General features: G+C 47.3%; 1 protein-coding gene across 3 annotated transcripts in view; it reads right to left on the bottom strand.

Annotated features, from left to right (window-relative positions):
• Nucleotides 1-25,832, bottom strand: part of SNX30 (sorting nexin family member 30) — a 94,304-nt gene that overhangs the window by 40,836 nt on the left and 27,636 nt on the right. For all 3 annotated transcript variants that reach the window (XM_084751557.1, XM_084751558.1, XM_084751556.1), the window contains exon 2: nucleotides 6,352-6,543. In XM_084751557.1, coding sequence (XP_084607683.1) covers nucleotides 6,352-6,543 — 192 coding nt within the window. The remainder of the gene's footprint in view (nucleotides 1-6,351; nucleotides 6,544-25,832) is intronic.

The raw sequence follows: 25,832 nt of genomic DNA, 5'->3' as shown, positions 1-25,832 counted from the left end.
CACCACCTGTCTCTCATCATCACCTCCACCACCTGTCTCTCATCATCACCTCCACCACCTGTCTCTCATCATCATCTCCACCACCTGTCCCTCATCATAATCACCTCCACCACCTGTCTCTCATCATCATCACCTCCACCACCTGTCTCTCATCATCACCTCCACCACCTGTCTCTCATCATCACCTCCACCACCTGTCTCTCATCATCATCACCTCCACCACCTGTCTCTCATCATCACCTCCACCACCTGTCTCTCATCATCACCTCCACCACCTGTCTCTCATCATCATCACCTCCACCACCTGTCTCTCATCATCACCTCCACCACCTGTCTCTCATCATCACCTCCACCACCTGTCTCTCATCATCATCTCCACCACCTGTCCCTCATCATCATCACCTCCACCACCTGTCTCTCATCATCATCACCTCCACCACCTGTCTCTCATCATCACCTCCACCACCTGTCTCTCATCATCACCTCCACCACCTGTCTCTCATCATCACCTCCACCACCTGTCTCTCATCATCATCTCCACCACCTGTCTCTCATCATCACCTCCACCACCTGTCCCTCATCATCACCTCCACCACCTGTCTCTCATCATCACCTCCACCACCTGTCTCTCATCATCACCTCCACCACCTGTCTCTCATCATCACCTCCATCACCTGTCTCTCATCATCACCTCCACCACCTGTCTCTCATCATCATCACCTCTACCACCTGTCTCTCATCATCACCTCCACCACCTGTCTCTCATCATCATCACCTCCACCACCTGTCCCTCATCATCACCTCCACCACCTGTCCCTCATCATCACCTCCACCACCCTGTCTCTCATCATCATCACCTCCACCACCTGTCTCTCATCATCACCTCCACCACCTGTCTCTCATCATCACCTCCACCACCTGTCTCTCATCATCACCTCCACCACCTGTCTCTCATCATCACCTCCACCACCTGTCTCTCATCATCATCACCTCCACCACCTGTCTCTCATCATCACCTCCACCACCTGTCTCTCATCATCACCTCCACCACCTGTCCCTCATCATCATCACCTCCACCACCTGTCCCTCATCATCACCTCTACCACCTGTCTCTCATCATCACCTCCACCACCTGTCTCTCATCATCACCTCCACCACCTGTCCCTCATCATCATCACCTCCACCACCTGTCCCTCATCATCACCTCTACCACCTGTCTCTCATCATCATCTCCACCACCTGTCTCTCATCATCACCTCCACCACCTGTCCCTCATCATCACCTCCACCACCTGTCCCTCATCATCACCTCTACCACCTGTCCCTCATCATCACCTCTACCACCTGTCTCTCATCATCATCTCCACCACCTGTCTCTCATCATCACCTCCACCACCTGTCTCTCATCATCACCTCCACCACCTGTCTCTCATCATCATCACCTCCACCACCTGTCTCTCATCATCACCTCCACCACCTGTCTCTCATCATCACCTCCACCACCTGTCTCTCATCATCACCTCCACCACCTGTCTCTCATCATCACCTCCACCACCTGTCTCTCATCATCACCTCCACCACCTGTCTCATCATCATCACCTCCACCACCTGTCTCTCATCATCACCTCCACCACCTGTCTCTCATCATCACCTCCACCACCTGTCCCTCATCATCATCACCTCCACCACCTGTCCCTCATCATCACCTCCACCACCTGTCTCTCATCATCACCTCCACCACCTGTCCCTCATCATCACCACCACCACCTGTCTCTCATCATCACCTCCACCACCTGTCTCTCATCATCACCTCCACCACCTGTCTCTCATCATCATCACCTCCACCACCTGTCCCTCATCATCACCTCCACCACCTGTCTCTCATCATCACCTCCACCACCTGTCCCTCATCATCACCACCACCACCTGTCTCTCATCATCACCTCCACCACCTGTCTCTCATCATCATCACCTCCACCACCTGTCTCTCATCATCACCTCCACCACCTGTCTCTCATCATCACCTCCACCACCTGTCTCTCATCATCACCTCCACCACCTGTCTCTCATCATCACCTCCACCACCTGTCTCTCATCATCACCTCCACCACCTGTCTCATCATCATCACCTCCACCACCTGTCTCTCATCATCACCTCCACCACCTGTCTCTCATCATCACCTCCACCACCTGTCCCTCATCATCATCACCTCCACCACCTGTCCCTCATCATCACCTCCACCACCTGTCTCTCATCATCACCTCCACCACCTGTCTCTCATCATCACCTCCACCACCTGTCTCTCATCATCATCACCTCCACCACCTGTCTCTCATCATCACCTCCACCACCTGTCTCTCATCATCACCTCCACCACCCTGTCTCTCGTCACCGTCATCACCACTACCTACACCATCACTCAGAGGACGAGGAGTCAGCCTCACCACTGTAGCAATTGTGCTCTGACCACCAACTCTGTCTGAGGGCCTCCACATGCAAGTCCTGGGTATAAGACTCCTGTGACGCCATCTCTCCTCTGTCTCATTCCCACATATCACTGTCTATCATGTGACATAGCTTTCAAAAAAAAGCACTCTAAACACATCATCAAGATACTGACCCTGTCCACTTTTAAAAACAGGAAGAACAGCAACTCTAGGGTCAGGAGTGCAAGAAGAGAGATAGTAAAGTAAGAACTCAGCAGCAATTCATCACACCCAAGTGAAAACCCAGGACTGGAACTTGGGAGTGGCTGTTTCTCAGTTACAGGGAATCAAATCATTCCAGGAGAAAGGACAGAAATAAGAGGGGGGAGAGGCAGGCAAGGCAGGAGAGAGAAGAGGCCTGGGAGAGACAGGGACTTATAGCAGTTAATTCACAGAAGCCAGCTAAGCCCTGCAAGATTTGCACGCACATGCATGTGTGTGCCTGTGTGTGTGTGCATATGTGTGTGTGTGTGTGTGTCTGTGTGTGTGTGTGTGTGTGTGTGTGTGTGTGTGTGTGTGTGGATTACAGGCTACAGGAATCAAGTGTAATAGAAACTAGCAGGATGGGTAGAGCATTGCTATGCCAGCAAGGCAATCACCCTGTCACCAGGCTGCCAACGGTGACAACGAAAACGTGAGTTGTGTTTCACTGACTACAGAGTGAAAAGTAAGCCCACCTCAAGAGAAAGTAAACACATGTTAAGAATTCCTGGAAGGGGGCTTGAGAGATGGCTCAGAGGTTAAGAGCACTGACTGCTCTTCCAGAGGGCCTGAGTTCAATTCCCAGCAACCACATGGTGACTCACAACCATCTACACTGTGATCTGATGCCCTCTTCTGGCGTGTAGTTGTACATGCAGGCAGAGCACTGTACACATAATAATAAAGAAATAAATCTTTTATTAAAAAAAGGATGCACATCACGCTAGGCCCTCTGAGAACACCATACCTGTGTGAGCACGCCCTTGTACTAGGCCCTCTGAGAACACCGTATGTGTGTGAGTATCCCGTGAGGTGATAATGGGGCAGATACATATCAAAGGACAAACTTTCAAGTGTGATCCAGGTGCAGAAAAGATGGTGTGGGGTGATTTTTAAAAAGCGGAGGATGGTTTAAATGTTCACCCAAAAATAAAAAAAGACATTTATATAATCATTGCATAATTAGGCAGAGACTCAGAGACTAAGCTAAACTGGGCATGTGGACATGGACAGGGTTTCAAAACCACTGCCGAGTAGAAGGCAAAGTAAGAGAACAGCACACACTGACCCACACAGCGTGCACTCTAAGTGTTCGTGTGCACCCATACATGAAAGGGAGAAGCAGGTGGTCGCCAAGTTGCAGCAACTGCTGCTTTTGGTGAGAAGACTGCCCAGCTGAGGAGGGACAGGGAGGACAAGTTTTCCATTCTCTATTTGGTCTTTGGAACTGTTTGTGTTTTACAAACATGTATTTTACTATTTGTGTGACTTTTAAAACATAGTATTTCCATCCAGTACAAGATGAAGAATTATGTGAACAGATTTCATTCTGTTTATCTTTCCAAAGGATTTAAACAGGCATAGAACCCACCAAATTTTTACATTAAAAATATAGATATTTGCTGGGTATAGAGGCACACACTGTCATCCTAGAGGTTGAGTGGCTGAGGCAGAAGGCCAGCCTGAGCTATACAGCAAGACCCTGTCCCTGCCCAAATAAATCACTAATAAATTTTACTTTATAACTGAAAAAGAAAAAGGGAGGCTGGGAACATAACATAGCTCAGTGGTACTGCACTTGCCTGGCATGTGTGAGGCCCTAAGTTCAATTCCCAGTGCAACACAGGTGGAAGGACTGAATAGTAAGATCAGAGAGATGTGGTTTATCTGAGATACTGACACCGTCCATAAAGGTTCATGAAATGTCTGTAATTCCTTCTGCAGTGTGTGGTTTGTGGTGGAGGAAAAACAGAAAAAGAACAGTCTCCTGACTAAAGCGCACACTACTACACACACACACTCACTCATGCATACACACACTCACACATGCAAACACACTCACACATGCATACACACACGTATATAAACACACACACACACACACAATGTATCCTAGTCACACTCATTACCACTGCCTTTTATCCCGTTCCAACCCCACCAAGTCCCCATCCCACTTTCATGTCTTTCTGTTTTGTTTTTGTAAAGCACTTTTTTAATTCTAAAATTCAAAGTGGCAGTGTGAATTTTCTCCTTAGTAACGTAGATGATTTACTTTTTTTGTTTGCTTGTTTTTTGAGACAGGGTTTCACATGTATCCTTGGATGTTCTGGAACTCTCTTTGTAAACCAGGCTGGCCTCAAACTCACATCGATCCACCTGCCTCTGCCTCCCAAGTGCTGGGATTAAAGGTGTGCACCACCCTGCCTGGCCATAAAGTAGATGATTTAGATCAGTAACTTCCTATTAAACAATTTTTCTTCCCAGCAGATATTTGGCCACGTGTGAAGATATTTCTGATCGTCTCAAACAGGGTTGGAGATAAATGGGGGGCGCTACTAGCATCTAGTGGACAGAGCCCAGGGACACCGCTGAGGACAGACCCACAAGAAAGTACTGTTCATCCCAAAATGTCAGTTAAGAAACCCTTCTCTAACTCTAAAACTTTAGTACTATTTTAAATATGAAAAAAAGACTTCAAAAGTAAACAAACCCCACAGGTTTAGGGGTGTAGTTCAAAGGTAGAGCATTTGCCCAGCGGGTACAAGGCCCTAGGTTCCATCCCCACCATTGTGACAAAGCGTAAGCATTAAAGGTACTATTTTACAAGTAAATTATATAAAGAACATGAACTTTATAGTCTTACAAATTCACTAGAAACCTATTTACCAATTTTGTAGCCAGGTACAAGTTACTCAGTTTCCTCACCTATAAAACTCTAAACACGAGGCTTTTAGGATTGTTGTGAACACTGTTCAATTTAGTCCCAGTGCTCTGTCCTGTCTGTCTGGCAGATGGCATGGCACACAGTCACCAGGCTTAGTCTCAGGCCCCTTATTTCTGTCTTTAACTTCATTTAGGTCAAATTACAATCAGGGTCCCATCACAGGAATGAGATTTAGCTGGTAGAAGCTCATGCACATTGTGAAATGAACATATTAAGCAAAACTGTCCCATGATACAGAAGTATTTAATAGGGATTAAAACAACTTCAGCCACAAGTTCTCCTCATTTTAAGAATATAAATTTATTATAAGTATATGATCCCTCAGGGAAGCAAAGGCAGGCTGATCTCTGTGAGTTCGAGGCCAGCTTGGTCTACAAAGTGAGTCCAGTACCCAGAGAACCCCTGTCTTGAAAAACCAAAAGAAAAAAAAGTATATGATCCTTTAATATAAGCACTTTCTCCTGTAACTATAATACAAGTGGCCAGGAAAGACAGCAAAGGCAGAGAGGACCTCAGTCCCAAGCCTTGTTCTAGGTTGCCTCCTATTGCTGTGATAAAGCACCATGAAGGACAGGGTCTGTTTGGTTTCCACATCTCAAGTACAGCTCACACCTGAGGGAAGTCGAGGCAGGAGTTTGGAGGCAGGGACTGACGCAGGACCCAGGGCAGAAGGCTGCTTACCGGCTTGCTCTCGGGCTCATGTTTAGCTACGTTGTTATACCTCACAGACTAACTGGCCAGGGGTGGCCACACCAGGCTGGGCCTTCTGACATCAGTCATTAAGAAAATGCTCCAGAGACTTGGCACAGGCCTGTCTTCTAGAAGCATCTCCTTACTTGAGGCTCCCTGCTCCACACGACCCTAGCCCCTGTCAACTGACCGAAGACAAAAACGAAAGTACAAGCGCAAAACCCGACATTCTGAAACCGAGCGACCTACTTTGGTGGTGACCCTGTATGTGATATAGGTCTCCATTGTACAGACGTGCTTCTTGGGATCATCAACTGTGACGAAGAGATCTCTCGTGTCACCATCGATGTCATCATCAAGCTGAAGTCTGTTCAGAAGGGAAGATGAAGAGGCTGGGCTCGAAGTGCCTGCTGGCGTACCACCATTGGGCAAAATGAGATCCTGCAAGGAGAAGAGGAGAACAGCCTTACAAACCGCACGAGCAGAGAAGCTCGCCAACTGCAGCCACCACGCTGAGACCCTCAACAACTTCCCTTACCGAGCTCAATCCATGAAAAAATTTTTCATGGAATTTTTCCAGCCCCTTTGCTATTCTTCCTCTCCATTCTCTGGTCATAAATCCTTCTAGGTAAACACGAATCTTCTGTTTTTAAAGCCAGTCAACTAAAACCAACATTTTTTCTTCAGGGTCATAAGTTTATCACAAAATGACTCTCAAGACACCGCCCCATGAGAAATAAACACAGTAGGAAAACATAGAGATCTTAGGGGTGATCAGTAAGGGCGGGGTGAGCTGAAGGGCCCAGCAGTGGAGTTTGCTGTGTGTGACCTGGACTCTCAAGTAGGTGACTCATGGTGGCAACAGCTCCTAAGACCAACACGAATGCAGACCCTGGAACAGCATCCCTAGGCTAAATTATCATCAACCAGTTCTCCACAGCACAGCTAGGGTGCCTCTAAAAAACTAACAAACAAACAAAACTAAGGCTCAGGTGTTAGCAGAGGGCACCCACATAGGGTGGCTCATGACTCCAGTGGCTTCAGCACTAAGGGACCTGACACCCTCTTCTGGCATCCTCAGACACCTGTACTCATGTGCTCAAACTCATACACAAACACATTCATATGCAGATAATTAAAAATAAACAGGTAAACACAGCAAGTTCTGGGACAGCCAGGACCATACAGTGAGATCCTGGTTTGTTGTTGTTGTTGTTTAAAGGCTTTAAAATATAAATCCAAACATATCACTTCCTTGTAGAAGATTCTCAAAACCATCCCATCACACAAGTCAAAACTCCCTCTCCCGTTGAGCAGACACTACTGACCCTCCCCCTCCCCCTCCCCCTCCCCCTCCCCCTCCCCCTCCCCCACCTACCCCTTCACCACTTCTCTCCCCCAGTTCCTCCTGCTCTGGATCTCTGGCCTTCCGGCTGGCCCTGACTCGCTGTGACCTCAGGGCCTTTGTACTTGTGCTCTCTGTCCCAAATCATGATGCGGCTACTCCCCTCTTCACACAGGCTGCTGATCAAATGATACCCTCTTGAGAGGTCTTCTCAGTCCAATTAAACGAGAAGCAACCCCATAACCCCTCATGACTCCTCAACTCCTCCAGCCTTGTTTTCTTCTCAGGATTCTCATTATTTGAACTTTATTGCACATTCACGGATATGACTTTCTGACGCTCTACTCGTCTGTGAATTCCACGAAAGCAGAGACTGCGCCATACAGGGTATTCAAAAGAAGGTGATGAACCGGGCGTGGTGGCGCACGCCTTTAATCTCAGCGCTTGGGAGGCAGAGGCAGGTGGATCGCTGTGAGTTCGAGGCCAGCCTGGTCTACAAAGTGAGTCCAGGACAGCCAAGGCTACACAGAGAAACCTTGTCTCAGAAAAAGAAGGAGGAGGAGCAGGAGGAAGAGGAGGTGATGAATGATTTGTAGAGCTGACCCAATAGAAGATGCCCGGCAGACACCTGGGACGTGAGAACATCTCAAAGGGCAGCCTGGCCACACTGCCCATTTAAAAGCCTGACTCTGCTAGCAGCTAGCTGCCACTCTGTTCCTTAGTTCTCTCATTTGCACAGTACTGAGGGAGGGAGTCAGCATGTGGGGGTAACTGGAGAGCGCGTGTGAACAACGAGAACATGGCTCCATGTCACTAGTCAGTTCTTTTAAAAAAACAAACAAACAAAGTTGATTTGTCTGTTAAGAACCTTTACACTTCACTGTAAACTGGGGCAGGGTTTACCATGAGCACACCAGGGTTAATGAAAAGAAAAACCATAGTAGAGACATGGCTGGTACCTCAAATTCATTTCCTTACTATTTTTATTATTTCGTCAATACCTATCTAGAATAGCCCTGGTGTAATGTGGTAACTGCTTGCTGGTGAATACATAAAAAACACTGACTGCTGTAAAATGTCAACCCTCACATGCAGATGTAAGAACACCTTTCCTCTGTCCCCTGCCCCTCACCCCAAGGAAGACAGAGAGAGAACTGCAACACTTTACAAACTCCCTGGTTTAAAGAACTTTAGTTTCAAGATCTGTCGTGGCCAGCTGTTGGCAAGATAATTAGCAGAAACCTCTGGCAAGATTCCTCATCATGTTAAACATGAGGTTTATGAAAGCAGAGTGGCATCTACAGTAAAAAACAAACAAACAAACAAAAAACACAGCTGCTCTTTCAACACCACTGGAAAAATTCGGGCAATGTGATGACCCCATTTCAGAGGAGCCCGGCAACATGGCTCAAGGCGACCCACAGAGAGGACAGCGCTCTGGTCACAGCCTGTACCTGCCCAGTTTGTCCTAGTTTGCGTGCACGGTAGACACCTGAAGAATGAAAGTCCTACACAGATCCCACAAAAGACTTGTGGCTGCTGACTCTACTGTGAGGTTCATCTTAAACCCGCTGTGGAGAATCAACCCAAAGGGAAAAGCCTCAAAAGTGAGCTTGTCAAAGATCCTCAGAACAGAACAGGAAACACCATGACACCTGAAAGCAACCAGGGCTGACAACGTTGGCAGTAGCAAGACAGACAAAACGTTACACGCCCATTATAAAAAGTATAAACCCAAGATGGGCACAGAGGAGCATGCCTGTAATTCTAGCACTAAGGCAGGAGGATTACAAGTTGTGAGTTCAGTCTGCATTACGTAGAAAGGCTCTGCTTAAAAAAATAAATAGGAGCCAGTCACAGTGGTAATGCCAGCACTCTGGAAGGCAGAAGCAGACGGATCTCTGTGAGTTCGAGGCCAGCCTGGTCTACAAAGAGAGACCAGGGTAGCCAAGGCTACACAGAAAAACCCTATCTCCAAAAAAAAAAAAAAAAAAAAAAAAAAGAGGAGGAGGAAGAGATATATAGATAGAGAAATAGAAAATTATAAATCTAGACTTCTAGACAGTCTCTGAGAGTTAACCACCAGCAGCTTCTTTCTTCCTCTCCTCAGATGCCAACCTAGCACCTATCGAATGAGCAAGAAAAAGAACTCGCCGGGCATGGTGACGCAAGCCTTTCATCCCAGCATTCAGGAGGCAGAGGCAGGTGAATTCCTGTGAGTTCGAGGCCAGCCTGGTCTACAAAGTCAGTCTAGGACAGCCAAGGCCACACAGAGAAACCCTGTCTCGAAAAATCAAAAACAAAAACAAACAAAACAAAACAAAAACAAACAAACAAGAAAAAGAACTGGGGAGACAGATAATAGAAAGGCAGTGTGGCTCTGGAAAGCAGGGTGCCAGGGTGCCACCCACGTGCCAGACTTTTAAAAAGTTCTACTAAACATAACTGGGACGCTGCTGAAGAGGGGACCCATGAGGCACCTTGAAACAGGTTTTGAAGCTATTTACTGTTGCTGGGGCTCACGGAGAAGTAGAAAATGTCTTTATCCCAACCCCTTCATGTGTACCCTAATTTGGAAATGCAGTTATGTGAGTATGTTGTGTGTTGGGGGATGGGCCGCTGTGGCAGGACAGTGAGACAAAGGAAAGTTTCTGACACTGGTGCCAGATAGTGAGGGTTAGGGTAACCACCAGGGTGCATCTTTGTGAGCAGATGAACCCACTACTCTGGGTGTGTCCATTGGCACAAAGCATGCAGTGAAAACACTGAGGCGGGTAGGGATGGGGCTCTGCCATGGAAACCAGGCCACTGGGAACCGGGACACTGAGATGAGCCAAATCAACTTTCACCAACTGGGATGCCCAGGACCCTGCCTTCCTTCCCCTCATCCCCTTCTTGTTTGTTCCAGTGAGAAACCCAAGAAAACAGGTTTAGCAACATCAAGCAGAAACAGAGGCAACTCAGTAATCCACCTGTCCCAAGGCAAGGCCAACAGCAGACATGCGCCCTTACCATCTCAGAAGAGAGTAAACAAACCAGAAAGAAAACAAAAACCTTGAGCCTGCATTATCTCAGCATTCCGACCCAAGAAAGCAAACACAGTCAGAAAATGAACATGTTAGGCCACATCTACTTTATGCTCCCATTTTTTTTTAAGTGAGAAAGCTTAAAACATATACTGGAAACAAAAAACAAAAACAAAAAAGCAACAAAAGCAAATTTAATTATTTTAAAAGATGGATTAGATAAAGTAAGATTTACAAAGCCTGACCAATACAGAAAAAAGAAAAGTGCAGCTGTTTAGATCTTCTCTCTGTATATGACTACAGGTAACGACCCCAGGAAGCCCAGCAAGCTACACAAGCTTGGTAGCCCTGGGAAAGGGTGGGCAGGCAGCAAAGTGAAGTTAAGTAGGGCACAGAAAACCTAAATACACAACCAGCAAGGCCCCAGGGGTTACAGTTGAGCCCAAGCCCTGCCTTGTTCAGATATTTGAAGGCACACATGTAAAGCATGGAGAAACCTCCCAAGTCACTCTATGAGGGTTAGCCAATAAGCTGTTATCAAATGACAAAAGAGGAAATTATTGTATACACCAACAACAAAGTAAATTAAATCCATATTTTAAAACTTAGGGGTTATGTGTTAGGTTTTTGTTTGTTTGATTTTTTTTCTTTTTTTTTAAGTTTCTCTGTGCGCATGTGCACTTACACTAAATACACTAAATACTATTCCGTGAAAAGGGGTAGAAGACACAGAGGGACAGTCAGTGGACACCCAAATGACTGACCCCTCTTCCCTTGAGAGGCACACACATTCCTATTGTTGGCAAGTGGCTCCTCACAGAAAAACACCCTACACCCCTGGCTTTGGGTTGGGCCACGTGACCTGCTCCAGCCAATGGCAGATGGACAACTGCAGCATAGGCCAGACCTAAGGTGGGCTTTAGAAACTCCTGCACCCCAGGTCTCCTGCTCTCTTCTCTCCACCTAGCCGGTCCCCAAGAGGACGGCTCCTTCAGAAATGTACAGCTGGGGAAGAGTGAACACAGCTGACTCACAGCCAGAAAACACAACATGACCTAGAAATCACTGTCTATTGCAAACCCTGAGCTTTGGGAGTTGTTTATTATTTCAGTAAAGCTGACCAGTGTATATAATTATACAATGTCTGTATAATTTCCTAAACTACAGAGAGGAAATGGTGATACAAACAGTAGAGAATTTTAAAGGCTTTACCCTTTTTAACCTTGGAGTTGTTTAAACATGTCTTAACCAGTCTGTCCAAGTTCTGGGACTCTCCCTCATTATTAGCGGCAAAAGGGTTCCGTTTTCCCCACCACTGTCCTAGAAACCCCAAGTCAAATATTCTCCAAAGCCCCACAGTGGTTTGCACACATCCACCAAGTCCTAAGGCCGCCACAGCCCGGTTTCCAGGCTGGCACTGTCCAGAGGTAAGTTTATACTTTTTTTTTAAAGTCTGCATTCTGACTGCTTCATATATAACCAAGACTCTTCCTTATATGTGGGCTCACAGACATATACTCCACAATTAAACGCTGGTAAAGCTTTTTAGGAACTGAACGTGTTTCTCCGGCTTTTCTATGAGAAAACCCACCCTTTAAAATGCATCCACCAGCCCAATGTAAAAAGAACACCTTCAATCCCAGCATTCGGGGAGGCAGAGGCAGGAGGATCTCTGTGAGTCAGAGGCCAGCCTGGTCCACTAAAAGAGTTCCAGGACAGCCAGGGCTACACAGAGAAACCCTGTCTCAAAAAAGAAAAAAAAAAAAAAAAAAAAAAAGAACACCTTCAATAATTTTCAAAATCAAAGAGCCCCAGTCCACATTCTTTGGCAAGGTTTCCACGATCTGTTATTAGACTTTTGAAGGAATCTCCAGACTGTAGTCCCTGCTCTGGACAGTCTTAGAAGCAAGGATTTTGCCTAGCTCTCAGATTAATTTAAACACGATTCCTACCCGTGTCTCCTAAGGAGGAGCCATTATTTCAAGAACACACTGAGCATCCGAGAGATGTCAGCCAAAGTGACGATGCAGGGCTACTGAAACACAGGGCCGAGACCATCTGTGTTGAAACAACTCAGTCTAGCTAGGGTATGAATGCCAAAACAGCTCGTGATGGCACGGGGCAAAGCTGGTTGTAACAGAACTCTGGGCATCAAAGGATGAGAGCGAAGGGTGCTGTGGCACCTTCAGAAGAATGAGGAGACTGGCCAAACGGAAAAACAAGGCACGGGAGAGCACAGGCTGGGCACTGCTGGCCGAGGCGTCACCACCACTAAAGGAGGACAGGTATGCTCAGAAGCTTGTCCCCAAATAACTAAGGCCCATGGCAAGAAGACTGTGGCTACCCTAGGTGTAACGGATGGTCCTGGAAGATCCTGACTGTCTTTTGACAGGACTTAGGATCACCATGGAAGCACACCTGTAGGTGTGTCTGTAAGGCAGTTTCTAGGCTCCCCACCCCCACCCCCACCCCGTGTGGGCAGCACATCATATGGGCTGAGAGCGGGGCAGCAGCTCTCCATTCCCCTCTCTCCATTCCTGAGCACAGGCGTGATGTGAGCAGCCACTTCATGCCCCTGCCTCCATGCCCACCCCACCCTGATGGACTGGAGCCCACACTCTTTTCTTGCTTTCTCGGGTATTTCGTGTGTTCATTGTATGCATGTGCCACCTGGAGGACTTCAAAGTCCAAGTACACAGCTTTCTAAGAAGACAGATTAAGCCTTCCTAACTCCACCTAAAAACACAGATCTGCATAAGACCAGCTCTCTCTCTGCCCCCCTCCAACCTGCTCTTGGGATCCTGCAAGCAAAACCCCACAAAGCTGAACAAAATGTTCATTCTTCTATTGGCATTTCTGCACCCGCATCCCACAAGGCCTTGGGGCAGAGAACAGCCCCCAACCCCAGACGTCATCAAAGCTGTTCTACACTAAAAGGAAAAGACTCTGATCTCAGCATTCAGGGAGGCAGAGGCAGCCAGATTGATGCGATGTGAGTTCTAGGCCAGCCCGGTCTACAAAGTGAGTCTGGGACAGCTAGGGCTGCACAGAGAAACCCTGTCTCAAAAAAACAAAAACAAAAACAAAAACAAGCTGGGTGGTGGTGGTGCACGCCTTTAATCCCAGCACTTGGGAGGCAGAGGCAGGTGGATAGCTGTGAGTTCGAGGCCAGCCTGGTCTACAAAGCGAGTCTAGGACAGCCAAGATACAGAGAAACCGTCTCGAAAAACCAAAATCAAACAAAAACAAAAACAAAAAATAACAAAAACTAACCCCCCCCCAAAAAAAGGAAAGAAAAAAAAAGAACTCTGAAGTGACAGGCAGGAGGTCATTCAAATGATAAAAAGAAGGAGCCCAGGTTGCATGCATGGCTGGCCCACACCACACTTGTGGAGCACTGTCCCTAAGTCTAATGGCCTTTAGCATCTTATCAGAGCGACAGTGACCACCCAAAAGAGAGCTTCAGGATAGAGCCTACTGCTGTGCCCCGGGAAGGGGGGGGGTCATTAGACCCTCATCTGAGATTTCAGCTACTCCCTCCAGTCCCTCTCCCTCACAGCTGCATTTAACGTCTGCCCCAACGCCTATGGCCTAGGAGCTGCTCAGGCAACACAAAGTTGTCATCCACACAGCTCATGCTCAAGAAGCAACCATCAAGTTACAAAAAAAAAAAAAAAAAAAAAAAAACAGACGCACATGTTAAGTAAGTTTACAATTTGGGTTGGGCCCCACTCACACCTCTCCCGGGGGGTGCATGCACTCTATGGGGGACATGTCAGACACAATCAGATGGAACATACAGGGGTAAACTGAAGGGGAGTCACTTATCCAGCTGTGAAGGGATTGAGGGTGAAGGGAGGTCCCACCAGGGCAGGGATGAGACTTGGTGGTACAGGGCAGTGTGGGACCACCCACCCTGCTAAGTAAGCCCAAATAAACTCACTGCTTTGCTAAGCTAGTTAGATGGAATTGTTACTTTGGTCTGGGGTGGGGTGGGGGGTAGGGAGATGGGCCCCTTGTCCCCAGAGAAAGTTAAGGCAACAAAACACAGATGCTCCTTACATGGAAGAAGGTACCTAGCACAGCCTTATTTATTTATTTATTTACTTACTTAATTGCTTACTTATTTTGTGTGCGTGACCGTTTTGCCTGTGTGCATAAATGTGCACCAGGTGCATACAGTGTCTGGAGGCCAGAAGAAAGCTTTAAACCTCCTAGAACTGGAGTTAGCTTGAGCGGCCATGCGGGTGCCAGCAACCCAACCTAGTCCCCTGCAAAGACAGCAAGTGTTCTAACCGCTGGGCCATCCCTCCAGTCCCCATGCCAACCTTCATTCGTCTTATAAAATTTGGCCCTGGTTCATGTGCTTTTGAATTATCATCGGACCCAGAACCACAGAGATGTGTCAGAAAAGTTGGCAAAGAACACTCTTAGCTGTCACTAGTTATGTTCTGTGTGATTAAATAGTTATGGGTTACCCTGGCCACCCTGAACCAAGCTCTCTTGAAAGCAAAAGCCACTCAGGCAAGGAACAGGACAGGACAGGACAGGACAGGATAAGACAGGACAGACGCACAGACCAGCGACAAGCATCAAATGTTACCGTGAAGACAGTCTTCACAGCTCTCACCTTGCCAAGTGCTTTAAACGCCCCACATTTTCAACAAGGCTGAAAGGGGCCTTTCATCAGATGCTACCAAATATTCACCGCTTTGTTACAACACACTCTGGAACGTGTGGGCATCCCAGAGGCAAAAATCATGTGTCAAATTCTGCCACTTGACATGTGTGTCCTTCCTTGGGAGAGAAACTATAACTTCCGGGGTCTTAAAACTGCCTGTGGGAAAAGGGAGGGGCACAGAGTTTAACGTGCCTTTCTGATCTGGGAAAGGAAATGGACACACAAGTCAAACCACTCTCTGGAGGAGTACTCTCACCCTCAGGATTTGTGACATACACACCCTACAGCTATGGCAGCAGGAAGTCTTCAAACCCACACCTGACACTGACGACACACACAAGGCCAGAACATGCTGACCTGGAAGGCAGCCTGTGACTGTATCCCAGAAGGCCACACTTCCTAAGGTCAGCTTTCATTTTCTTTCTTTCTCCTCCCATAGAAAGGGCAGGGGTCTCTCAGCACTAGCTCTGAGGTGTTCCTCAACAGTGCCCTGACTTCAATCTACAGCTTACCAAAAGCAGCTACAGAAGACACTGTGCTGGGAAGTCGAGGCGAAACACAGTGCCCCAGGCACCTGTTTTAGGAGCCTGGTATACACCCACGGAACATTTCCAGAGGACAGATGGGTGCCTAGCCTGCAGAGCCTCCCGCGTGGTCCATGGCTGCTCCAGATCTAACCCCTACATCCCTACCAATGTGGCTCAGACCATATAAGGGTGGTTCCTCCCTATGTCCACAGCTAATTGAGTCACTGGAAAAGAAGAAAACACTGTGCCATGAGTCTGGTCACAGGAAAAAAAATTAAGGACGGGCCAGCAAGTCAGGTAAAGGCACTTGCTGCCAAGGCTGATGACATGAGTTCGATCCCCAGTAACCCCTCCAGTTGTCCTCTGGCCACCACACACATACTTCTGCATGCTCTCACACACAAAGTAAATGGGTAATGTGGGAATAAAAATTTTGAACATTAAGGAATAAGAGAAAAAGGATCTTAGCCTTAAATGTACGAGGCTCTGGACTCAGTACCCAGGACTTGTCAAAGCAAGAGATAAACAGCCGGAAAAGGTGAGAAAAAGGTATGTTTTAAGCTAAATGTTTTTTTTTTTAATGTCAAAAAGTTTTGGGGTTTTTTTGTTTTTTGTTTTTTGGTTTTTTTTAGTTTCTTGCATTAACATGAATTGTCATCAAATTTAAAACTGCATCCATTTGCTGCAGCCTGCGGGCACAGAGCTCATGGGCTGCACTATACCAAGTGACAGCAGTCACACTCACTCAGTGAGTCCCCACAGCGCCACACTCACTGTACTATAGGCTCCGAGGCCAGCCTGCTGCTCACATCATGCTTTCACTACCCCTTTTCTTGTATGTAGATTATTTATTCAGTTATACAGACCCCACTGTGTCACAATTGCCTATAGTATTCAACACAGTAACACGCTGTACAGCTGGGTGGCCATACCTAGGCTGTATTCCACGTAGCCTTAGCATATAGCAAGCTCTACCACCCCTTAGGCTTGTGTCAGTCCACACCATGAGGAAACCAGCTAGAAACATATTCCTCAGAGCACGTCCCTGTTGTAAAGAGACATGAGCTGCACCGGTCCCAGTCCTGCCCTCTTTGCAGGGCCATTCTGAGCTCAGCTGCAGAAATGAGCCCTGCAAAGAAGGGACAGTTGACAACAGATGACACTTGACAGCAGACAGATAAAGGAAGGAGCCCCAGGAAAGAATGAAGCCAAAACCTTACAACCTTGTCTCTAAACTGTGTCTTAAAGCCAACTTGGAAAGGAGATAACACCATTGTGTTGGCGTCACAGCGTCACAGTGGATATGGGGTTTCACGATAGCGAGAGACTTGCAGGATTGTCTTGACACCAGTACATAGGAGAACAGTAACAGAGAGGCTTTCTACACCTTCTTTGTCCTTCTGCTGTTTTGGTTCTGACAGGGTCTCCCTTAGGCAGCCCAGGCCCAGCCTCCAAGGGTGCTGGGATCACAGGTGTGCATCACCACACCTGCTGAAGACGCGTCTATTACATCTCATGTGACGGAGGATAACACCAGCTGTCCAAAATGGAAGACTAAGATTGTTGTTGGTTAAAGCTGGTGTAGAAAACGGCTAAAAGATTGCAGGAGCTCCCGTTCCTCAAACCCTCTCCCAGGTACAGCTGTTGTTGGATAAAATGTAACTAAAAGGTTACATTCCTAAAATACATATAATGAAACATGTGTTAAGCACCTTTCTTCTAGTAATAAGATCCCTGATTATGTCTCTCTGAGATGGCAGAGAAACACAAATAATTATCACTTCCTATTTATATTATAGACCAAAATACAGGTGTTTCCCAACACAGGGGCTTTAAGCGGCATAATCGACAGGTGCTGTAGGCCCCCCGAACCACAACTGAGATGGTATGAGAAAGCAGAATGTATTTGTGCATGTATTTAATCCAAACACGGCAGCCAGGTGCTATTCTGGGGAAAAGAGCAAGCTGAGGAGGGCTGCCTACAGGGACGGCGTGTAGGCTGCAGCACGGAGCGTGGCAACTTGATACACTGTGAGAAGCACACAGAGGAGAACACCCGCACTCCAGGGGGGAAGGAGGGGGAGCAGTCTTGCTCCTGGAGGATGTTTCAGGATGACTTTGGCTTGTTTCTTCAACAGCTGTCAGGCCCCAGGCCCCTGAGACTCACCCACGCTAACTAGAAGACGGTAGGTCCACCCTGCTCAGGAGGCAGGTTGCCCAGGGATACTGACAGTACAAACTCTCCAGAGCCAGGAGAGTGCCCTTCAATGGGGTGGGGTGGGGGGGTTGGGGGGACGCAGCCATGCGAAGAACGCTGCATCAGCTGAGGACGGAACCCTGGATGGGTGTGAGCCGCTTCAGGAGAGAAGTGGCAGGAAACACAGCCTGGAAAGTAGATGAGCTCAGCCTCCAGGATCTCACAAAAGGATTAAAGACATGCTCCACAAAGGATGGAGCAGCCTTGACGTGGGAGAGCGGTGGTCGTGCCTAAGCTTTTCAGAAAAAGCACACAACTGAAAAGGGTGGACACAGGCAGCAGGGAATGGAAGAGCTAGGGCAGGCAGACACTACCCACCTTCCCTGGCGGTGTCAGGAGAGCAAGAGCGAAGGAGGGATTCTCAGCGCTAAGGTTAGGCGGCTAAGATCCCTCCCGCCGGTTTCTGTCAGATTTAGTCTCTCTAGAATTTAGCGTATGTCCTTGCAACAGAAACAGGGTGAGGGCAAAGACGAGGACATTCTCTGGAATGTTTCCCAGGTGCGGGGGAAACAACAGAGGCAAAGCTGCAGAGAACTGGACGGTGCTGTCCTTCAGGCAAAATCAAATAACGCCCCAAATCAACAACCCCACTCATCCTATGGCAAGAGAGCAAGCGCTGCCGAAATAACTGTCCAGCAAACACTTATAAGCCAGGGACGCATAGTGCGCGCCATCGTCTTCTCACCGAGGCCTGGTCCAGAGACCGGTCTGCTTCACCGGTAACCAATCCGGGCTGCCACACACCAGCAGCTCTCACCTTGGGACCTCGACATCCATTTGAGGAGGTCAGGGTGACATTCTACAGACTGTCGTTATACAGTGTTCTTGGGACATCTGAATCCACCCTTAACAAGAGGGCAAAAGATGGCCAGGCCTTTAATCTCAGCACCGAGGAGGCAGAGGCAGGTAGATCTCTGAGTTCAAGGTCAGCCTGGTCTACAAAGGAAGTTCCAGGGATATTCAGAGAAATCCTATCCTAAAAAACCAAAAGAATAAAAGAATGGGGTGGGGATGTGAACGCACACAAAAGATGTCCAGCTGAGCACCCAGGAGCCTGGGCTGCTAGCAGACTTAAGAAACAAGATGACCTGGGCATGCTGGTACACACCTGTAATACCAGCACTCCAGGGTCATGGGCAGGAAGATGGCAAGTTTGAGGCTAGCCTGGGCTACACAGCCAGCTCAAAGTTGGCCTTGCTACATAGATATAGCAAGACCCTATTTCAAAATATCAAATAATAACATTAAAAAAAAAGAACAAAAGCAGAATTAAAGCTAAACAATTTTTATTTGGAGATAAAATTGTGTATTTTTCACAGTGATCACATATGGTTACAAATCAAGGGAGGGGACAATAAAGTATTCTAAGTGCATGTTCTCTGCCAGACACCGGGCAAGTAAGTCACTCGCACATCTGGGCTCACTTAGCCTTTAGGATAACTTGGAAGTTAAGGGGCGATTTTTGTTTTCTCTGTGTGACTCCTAAGAACAGAATATGGAAAGCTGATCATGGTCCCAAAGACTTGATTAAACAGTACCAACTGAACAAAATATTCCGACTCCACCTTCTCTTCTTTCCAGGTGTGACATGTAGGGAAATCCCAGACCACGATCAGCCTTCCAGATGTGTTTCCTAGAACAGCAAAAGCCCTGCTCCACCAGTATCAGAGAAAGAAACCGAGTCATACTGCTGCTCAGCTCCAGAGCAGGTCCAAGCAGCTCCATTTCGTCACTATTAATCCCCATGGATGCCAGGAAAAAGAACCAAGAACCCCACCAGTGTCTGCACTTAGGGGAAACATGTGACCAGGCACCACTGTGGGCGGTCCATCTGACACCAGGGTTAATGCATGAGGTTAGGGACGCCTATCCCCAGAGAGCCTCGTGTAACACAGACCCCATCCAAAGAGCTTCCTGACTGACGCACCCGAGAACACCGAAATTGATAGAATAAATCTGAGCTTTAATATTAATTGATAACTGTGGAACTTCAAGTACTGAGGAGATAATATTATTCAATGGATACCAATGAAGAATTTGGTTAACTATTTTTAAAAGGATAATGATAAGCAGGGCCTTCTCAAACAGTCTACTTCTCAAATTCCAAATGCAAAAACTTATATTGGTTTGCATAAGGAGTCTGATCACAATTCATAGCAAGGGGCTATAAATTGTTCAGCATCACAGAGCAAATATGTTCACGTCTGCACCATACGGTATCTGTCCTCACAGTTCAAGCAGGCTGTAACTGCGCTGTCACATAAGGACACTGAAACTTTCATCTCATTCGTTTTTACATATTACAACATACAAGAAAACCTCCGATTATTTTTCATGTATTTAAGATGTGAAAAATATCCCAACACTTGAAAAGCTGAGGCAGGAGGATCATGAGTTCAGTGTCAGCCTGAGCTACATAGATAAGCCCAATCTAAATAAATACGTAAATATTCTGTTAACGGTGAGAGCTTAAGAATGGGGAACTGGTGAAAGGGTGACAATAAGCAGTAGCAAGTAAATCTTGACTGTGGCTCACAGGGAATGGCACTACTACAAGGCATGGCCTTGTTGGAGCAGGCGAGGCCTTGTTGGAGCAGGCGTGGCCTTGTTGGAGGAAGTGTGTCACTGGGGATGAGCTTTGAGATTTCAAATATTCAAGCCAGACCCAGCGCCTCTCTCTTTTCCTGCCGCTTGCTGATCAGATGTAGAACTCTCAGCTTTCTCCAACTCTCCAGCACCATGTCTGCCCGCACGCCACCATGCTTCCCACAATGACGCTTACGGACTAAACCTCTGCACTGTCAGCCAGCCCCAACCAAATGGTTTCCTTATAAAGAGGTGCCGTGATCGTGGTGTCTCCTCACAGCATGATCGTCACACATTACCCTAAGATGCAGCCATGGCTGAACTAGGTGGCCCACAGCCTGTAAGCCACTCCAATAAATCTCTTTTTAACATACATAGATTCATTCTGCTTGTCTGTTTCTCTAGAGAACTGGGACGAGTACCAGTGTTTTGCCCGCACGTGTGTTCTGTGTAGCACGTCTATTGTACAGCTTGGGGTGGCCAGGAATATACTCGGAGCCCAGGCTGGCCTTGAAGTTTTCGGCAATCATCCAGCCTGCTGAAAGGCACCACACCCAGCTCACAGTATCAAAATGAAAACACTACCATCTCTCCTATCAACTGGGAAGACATCAACGACTACCCCTGACCCCAAGGCCTCACTGAAAACAAATGCACTCAAAATCCTGTCAGAGCCAGATGAAGGAAGGACCCTGCAAACAGGGAGAGGGGCGGAGCTTCATGGGTCTAAGGCGCTGTCAAACTGTCTGAGCTAAAAGATAAATTACAGACCCTCCTCCCCTCCATCCTCAGCCACGCCAATGGCAAAGCTTTCGAATGCATTTTACAGCACCCGTTTGTCTTCAGCAACCTAAGTGCTTTTCCTGTCAGCCACAGACAGTAATATTCTTGCCTAATGAATTTCATCTTACCATGGCTGACAGCCCTCAGAATCACCTGCGGCAGCACAGGCCCTGGTGGCCAGACATTGTGCTAACGTCAAATGTAAGGAGCATCTTTGGTTCTGTCACAGGGGGTTTGATGTCTACACCTATGTACAAAGCTGGGTGTGGTAGCGGGCATCCAGGAGGATGGGCCAGAAGTTCTTCAGCTAACTGGCCTAGAGTCTAAGTGCACAGGGCAACCCCAGAAACAAGACCCCTGCCTCAAAACAAGGTAGACGATGAGAACTCCTAAAAGTTGTCCCCTGACCTCTAACAAATGCTGTGGACACACACACACATACACACACACACACACACACACACACACACACACAACATAAATAACAATACTAAAACCAAAATAGGGCTGGGCATGACAGAGAACACCTTTAATCCCAGCCCTGGGGAGGCAGAGGCAGACAGATCTCTGTGAATGCAAGGCCAGCCTGGTCTACACAGCAAGTTCCAGGCCACCCTGTCTGAAAAAGCTGGGCGGTGGTGGCACATGCCTTTAATCTCAGGACTTGAGAAGCAAAGGCAGGCAGATCTCTCAGTTCGAGGCCAGCCTGCTCTACAAAGCAAGTTCCAGGACTGCCAGAGCTATACAGAGAAAGTCTATCTCAAAAAACAAACCAAAAAAAAAAAAAAAAAAGAGGGGTGGGGGTAGGGAAGAAAGGAAGGAAGGAAAGAAGGAAGGAAACCTAAATGGGCCACATGGGAAATGCTGGAACAGGATGAGGCAGGATTTTCTTTTTATTTAAAGAACGTGAGGAGGGGCTGGAGAGATGGCTCAGTGGATAAGAAGAGCTCTGGCTGTTCTTCCTGAGGTCCTGAGTTCAATTCCCAGCAACCGCATGGTGGCTCACAACCATCTGTAATGGAATCTGAATCCCTCTCTGGTGTGCATGAAGACAAAGAACTCATATACATAAAATAAATTAACTTGAAAAGAAAAAGGAAAAAGGGTTTAATAAATAAATAATAATGAACCTGGGGAAAATACCAAAGCCAGGGCCACCGTGCTTGAGAGCAGAAGCTCAGAAGGGACAGGATGGTAGCTGAGGCACTGCAGAGCGTGGAGTGGCTGCTTTCTTGGAGAAAGCAGAGAGGAAGGGTACCTGCAGAACAGATGTCAAAGTCTCCAGTGCAAGGCAACTTATTTCGCACTTCCTCGGCTGGGGAGGCACCACCCAGCCTTCTGTCTTGTTACCAGCCAAGGAGCACAACAGGAAGCTGCAAAAACCAAGCCCAAGGGGCCAATCTCCAGTGTTCTCCCTCCCTGTCTTATCCTACACCTTTCCCAGTCCCTACAGCCTCATCGAAGCCCAGAAAAGCTCACCCACCACACCCAGGCGTTGCGCATACCGTGGGGGAGGGGCTCTTGTGGACATAATGCATCATTTTAGAGAAAATAAACCAAAATAAAGCCTTACTCAAAAAAGGTTTCAGGGCATCGCTCAGGTGTCAGAGAGCTTGCTTAGCATGCAGGAGGCCCTGGATCCCCAAACTGCATAAAACTAGGTGTGGTGGTGCATGCCTCTAATTCCAGCAGTGGAGACACGAAGGCAGGAAGATAATGAATTCAAAGTCATCCTTGGCATGTTCCAAGACAGCCTAGCATACACTGGGGGACGGGGGGGGGGGGGGGGGGGGGAGATACACTGGTTCTACCTCAATGGTAGAACATGCACTTTAGCACAAAGCCCTGGACAGACAGACAGACAGACACACACACACACATACACACATACACACACACACACACACATGAGTCATGTGACCGTCTCAGTCTCTCTCTCTCTCCCCCCCCTCTGTCTCAAATGAAAGAGAAAATAGGATAGTTTAACAGAGAACTGATGGTGCTGTCAGGTTTGAAGGTGTTAAGAAAAAAGATTCATAAAATAGAAAGGACATTAACTTTTTAAAAAACCATAATCATGAGGTCAAAATCATATCAATGAAACCTAGGCACGAAAGGAAAGGCAAGCCATAACATTTCTCCTCATTCTGGAGAAAATTAGATAATAACTAACTGTGGAAAAGATACATAACTATGGGGGCTGGAGAGAGGGCTCAGAGGTTAAGAACACTTCCAAAGGTCCTGAGTTCAATTCCCAGCAACCACATGGTGGCTCACAACCATCTCTAATGAGATCTGGTGCCCTCTTCTGCTGTGCAAGCGTATGTGCAAGCAGAACACTGTATACATAATAAATAAATAAATCTTTTTTTTTTTTTAAGAAACATAGCTACAAACAGTAGTTAAATGGAAACACAGAAGAGATTGCAGAGGGAGAAAAAACTGAACACAGCAAATTTGATCAACCAGCTCAGATAGGAAATAGAGAAAAGAGGTGAGGGTTGGACAAGCAGAAAATAAAAAAATAAATTTAGAAGTCCATACAAAATACCAGCAAGACCAGAGAAATGGTTCCATGGAAAAGTGCTTGCCACGAAAGCCTGACAACCTGGATTTGATCCCCAAGTCCGCACACAAAGCCAGAGCTAGCTGAAGTAGCCCATCTGTAACACCAATCCCAGCATTCCTATGGGGAGGTGGGAAGTAGAGACAGGATGACCAAAGGCCAGTTACTTGGGGTACACTGCACAGCAGGGGCAAGACAGATTGTCCCTCAACAGGGTGGAAGGCAAGTACTGGCCCCAGGAGTTGTTCTCCGACCCCTGCACAAAGGCCATGGCATGCACGCACGAACGCACGCACACATGCACACACACACACTCACTAAAAATAAGGAAAAATTTAAACCATTAGCAAACTAAATTCATAGCAAAGTAAGACACATTCTAAGTATATATATAAGCATAGTTCATTATCAGGAAATCAACAGCTGGGCATAGTGGTGCATACTTTTCATCCCAGCACTCAGAAGGCAAAGACAGGCAAACTCTGTGAGTTTGAGGCCACTCTGGTCTACACAGAGAATTCTAGGCCAGCCAGGGTTCTATAGTGAGACCCTGTCTCAAAAAAGAAAAAGGGAAAACAAAACCAACTCACACACAAAAAAATCCAATAATATAATAACATCCACAGATGCTAAATGGTACATTTTACCATAACCATTCCATTAGCTCCCTGATATTCTTTAAATTAGGGGCTGGAGAGATGGCTCAGTGGTTAAGAACATTTCCTCTCTTCCAGAGGATCAGGATTCAATCCCGGCACCTAATGGCAGCCCACAGCCGTCTGTAACTCCAGTGACAGGGGATTCAACACCTTCCCTGCCCTCCACTGGCATCAGGCACACACTTAGTATACAGATATACATGCAGGCAAAACACTCTTACACTAAAATTAAGATGAGTGGAAAAAAATTCTCAACTTAATAAGAAACCAGTTGCAAACAAAGCTACTGGGGGAAAACACACTCAATGCATGCCCCTTTGACAAGGGCAGGACAAGAATAACCTCATCTAAGAGTTTCATAGGTCCAGGCCAATGCAATTAAATGTTTTGATTGGTTTTAGTTCTGTGTGCATGTGTGTGTGCGCGCGCGCCCGTGTGCATGCTGAACTGTCTGATCTGGGTGCTGAGACCCTAGCTCCTATCCTCTGATAGGGCAGGAAGTGCTCTTAACCATTAAACCATCCCTCCAGCTCAAACCAAATTTGGCTTAGGGTTTGTTTGTTTTGTTCTGTTCTCTTCGGGGTTGTGGTTGCTGTTGTTGAGACATGGTCTCGCCACGTAGCCCTAGCTGAACTTGAATTTGCTATGTAGACCAGGCTGGCCTCAAACTCACAGAGATCCACCTGCCTCAGCCTCCTGAGGTGCTGGGACTAAAGATGGTGTTACACCACCATACCCAGCCAGCTGAAAAAAATCGCTGAGTTTCAAAATGTGATTACCTTGGATTTTCTAAGTAGACAGTGCAGTGTTTTGGATGATCAATGCCCCCCCATAGTCTCAGGCATTTGATTACTTGGTCCTGAGTTGGTGGCGCTGTTTGGGGAGGCTTGGGAGGTGTGGCCTTGCTGGAGGAAGCATGCCAGTGGCGGCAGGCTCTGAGGTTCCAAAGGCAGGAGCCACTCCCAGTGCTTACAGTTTACGATGGGAGCTTTCAGCTGGCCAGGGTTGCCATGCTGCCAGGCTTCCCCACCCCACCGTGATGGCAATGAGTCCTTGTCCCTCTGGGACCAAAGCATAAATAAACTGTTCCTTCTGTAAGTCGCCCTGGTGTTTTATCACCGCAACAGAAAAGAAACTAATACAAGTGATTGAAAACTGATAAGAATTTAGTAAAGTTACTAGATGCCAGATTAAACTTTAAAAATAGCTCTCCTGGTGGCACACGCCTTTAATCCCAGCACTTGGGAGGCAGAGGCAGGCAGATCACTGTGAGTTCGAGGCCAGTCTGGTCTACAGAGTG

The sequence above is a fragment of the Acomys minous genome (genome assembly GCF_964271855.1).
Source record: "Acomys minous genome assembly, chromosome: 1".
NCBI classification, from domain to species: domain Eukaryota; kingdom Metazoa; phylum Chordata; class Mammalia; order Rodentia; family Muridae; genus Acomys; species Acomys minous.
Note: the sequence above shows the minus strand (reverse complement) of the source record. Positions and strands in the feature narration are given on the sequence as shown.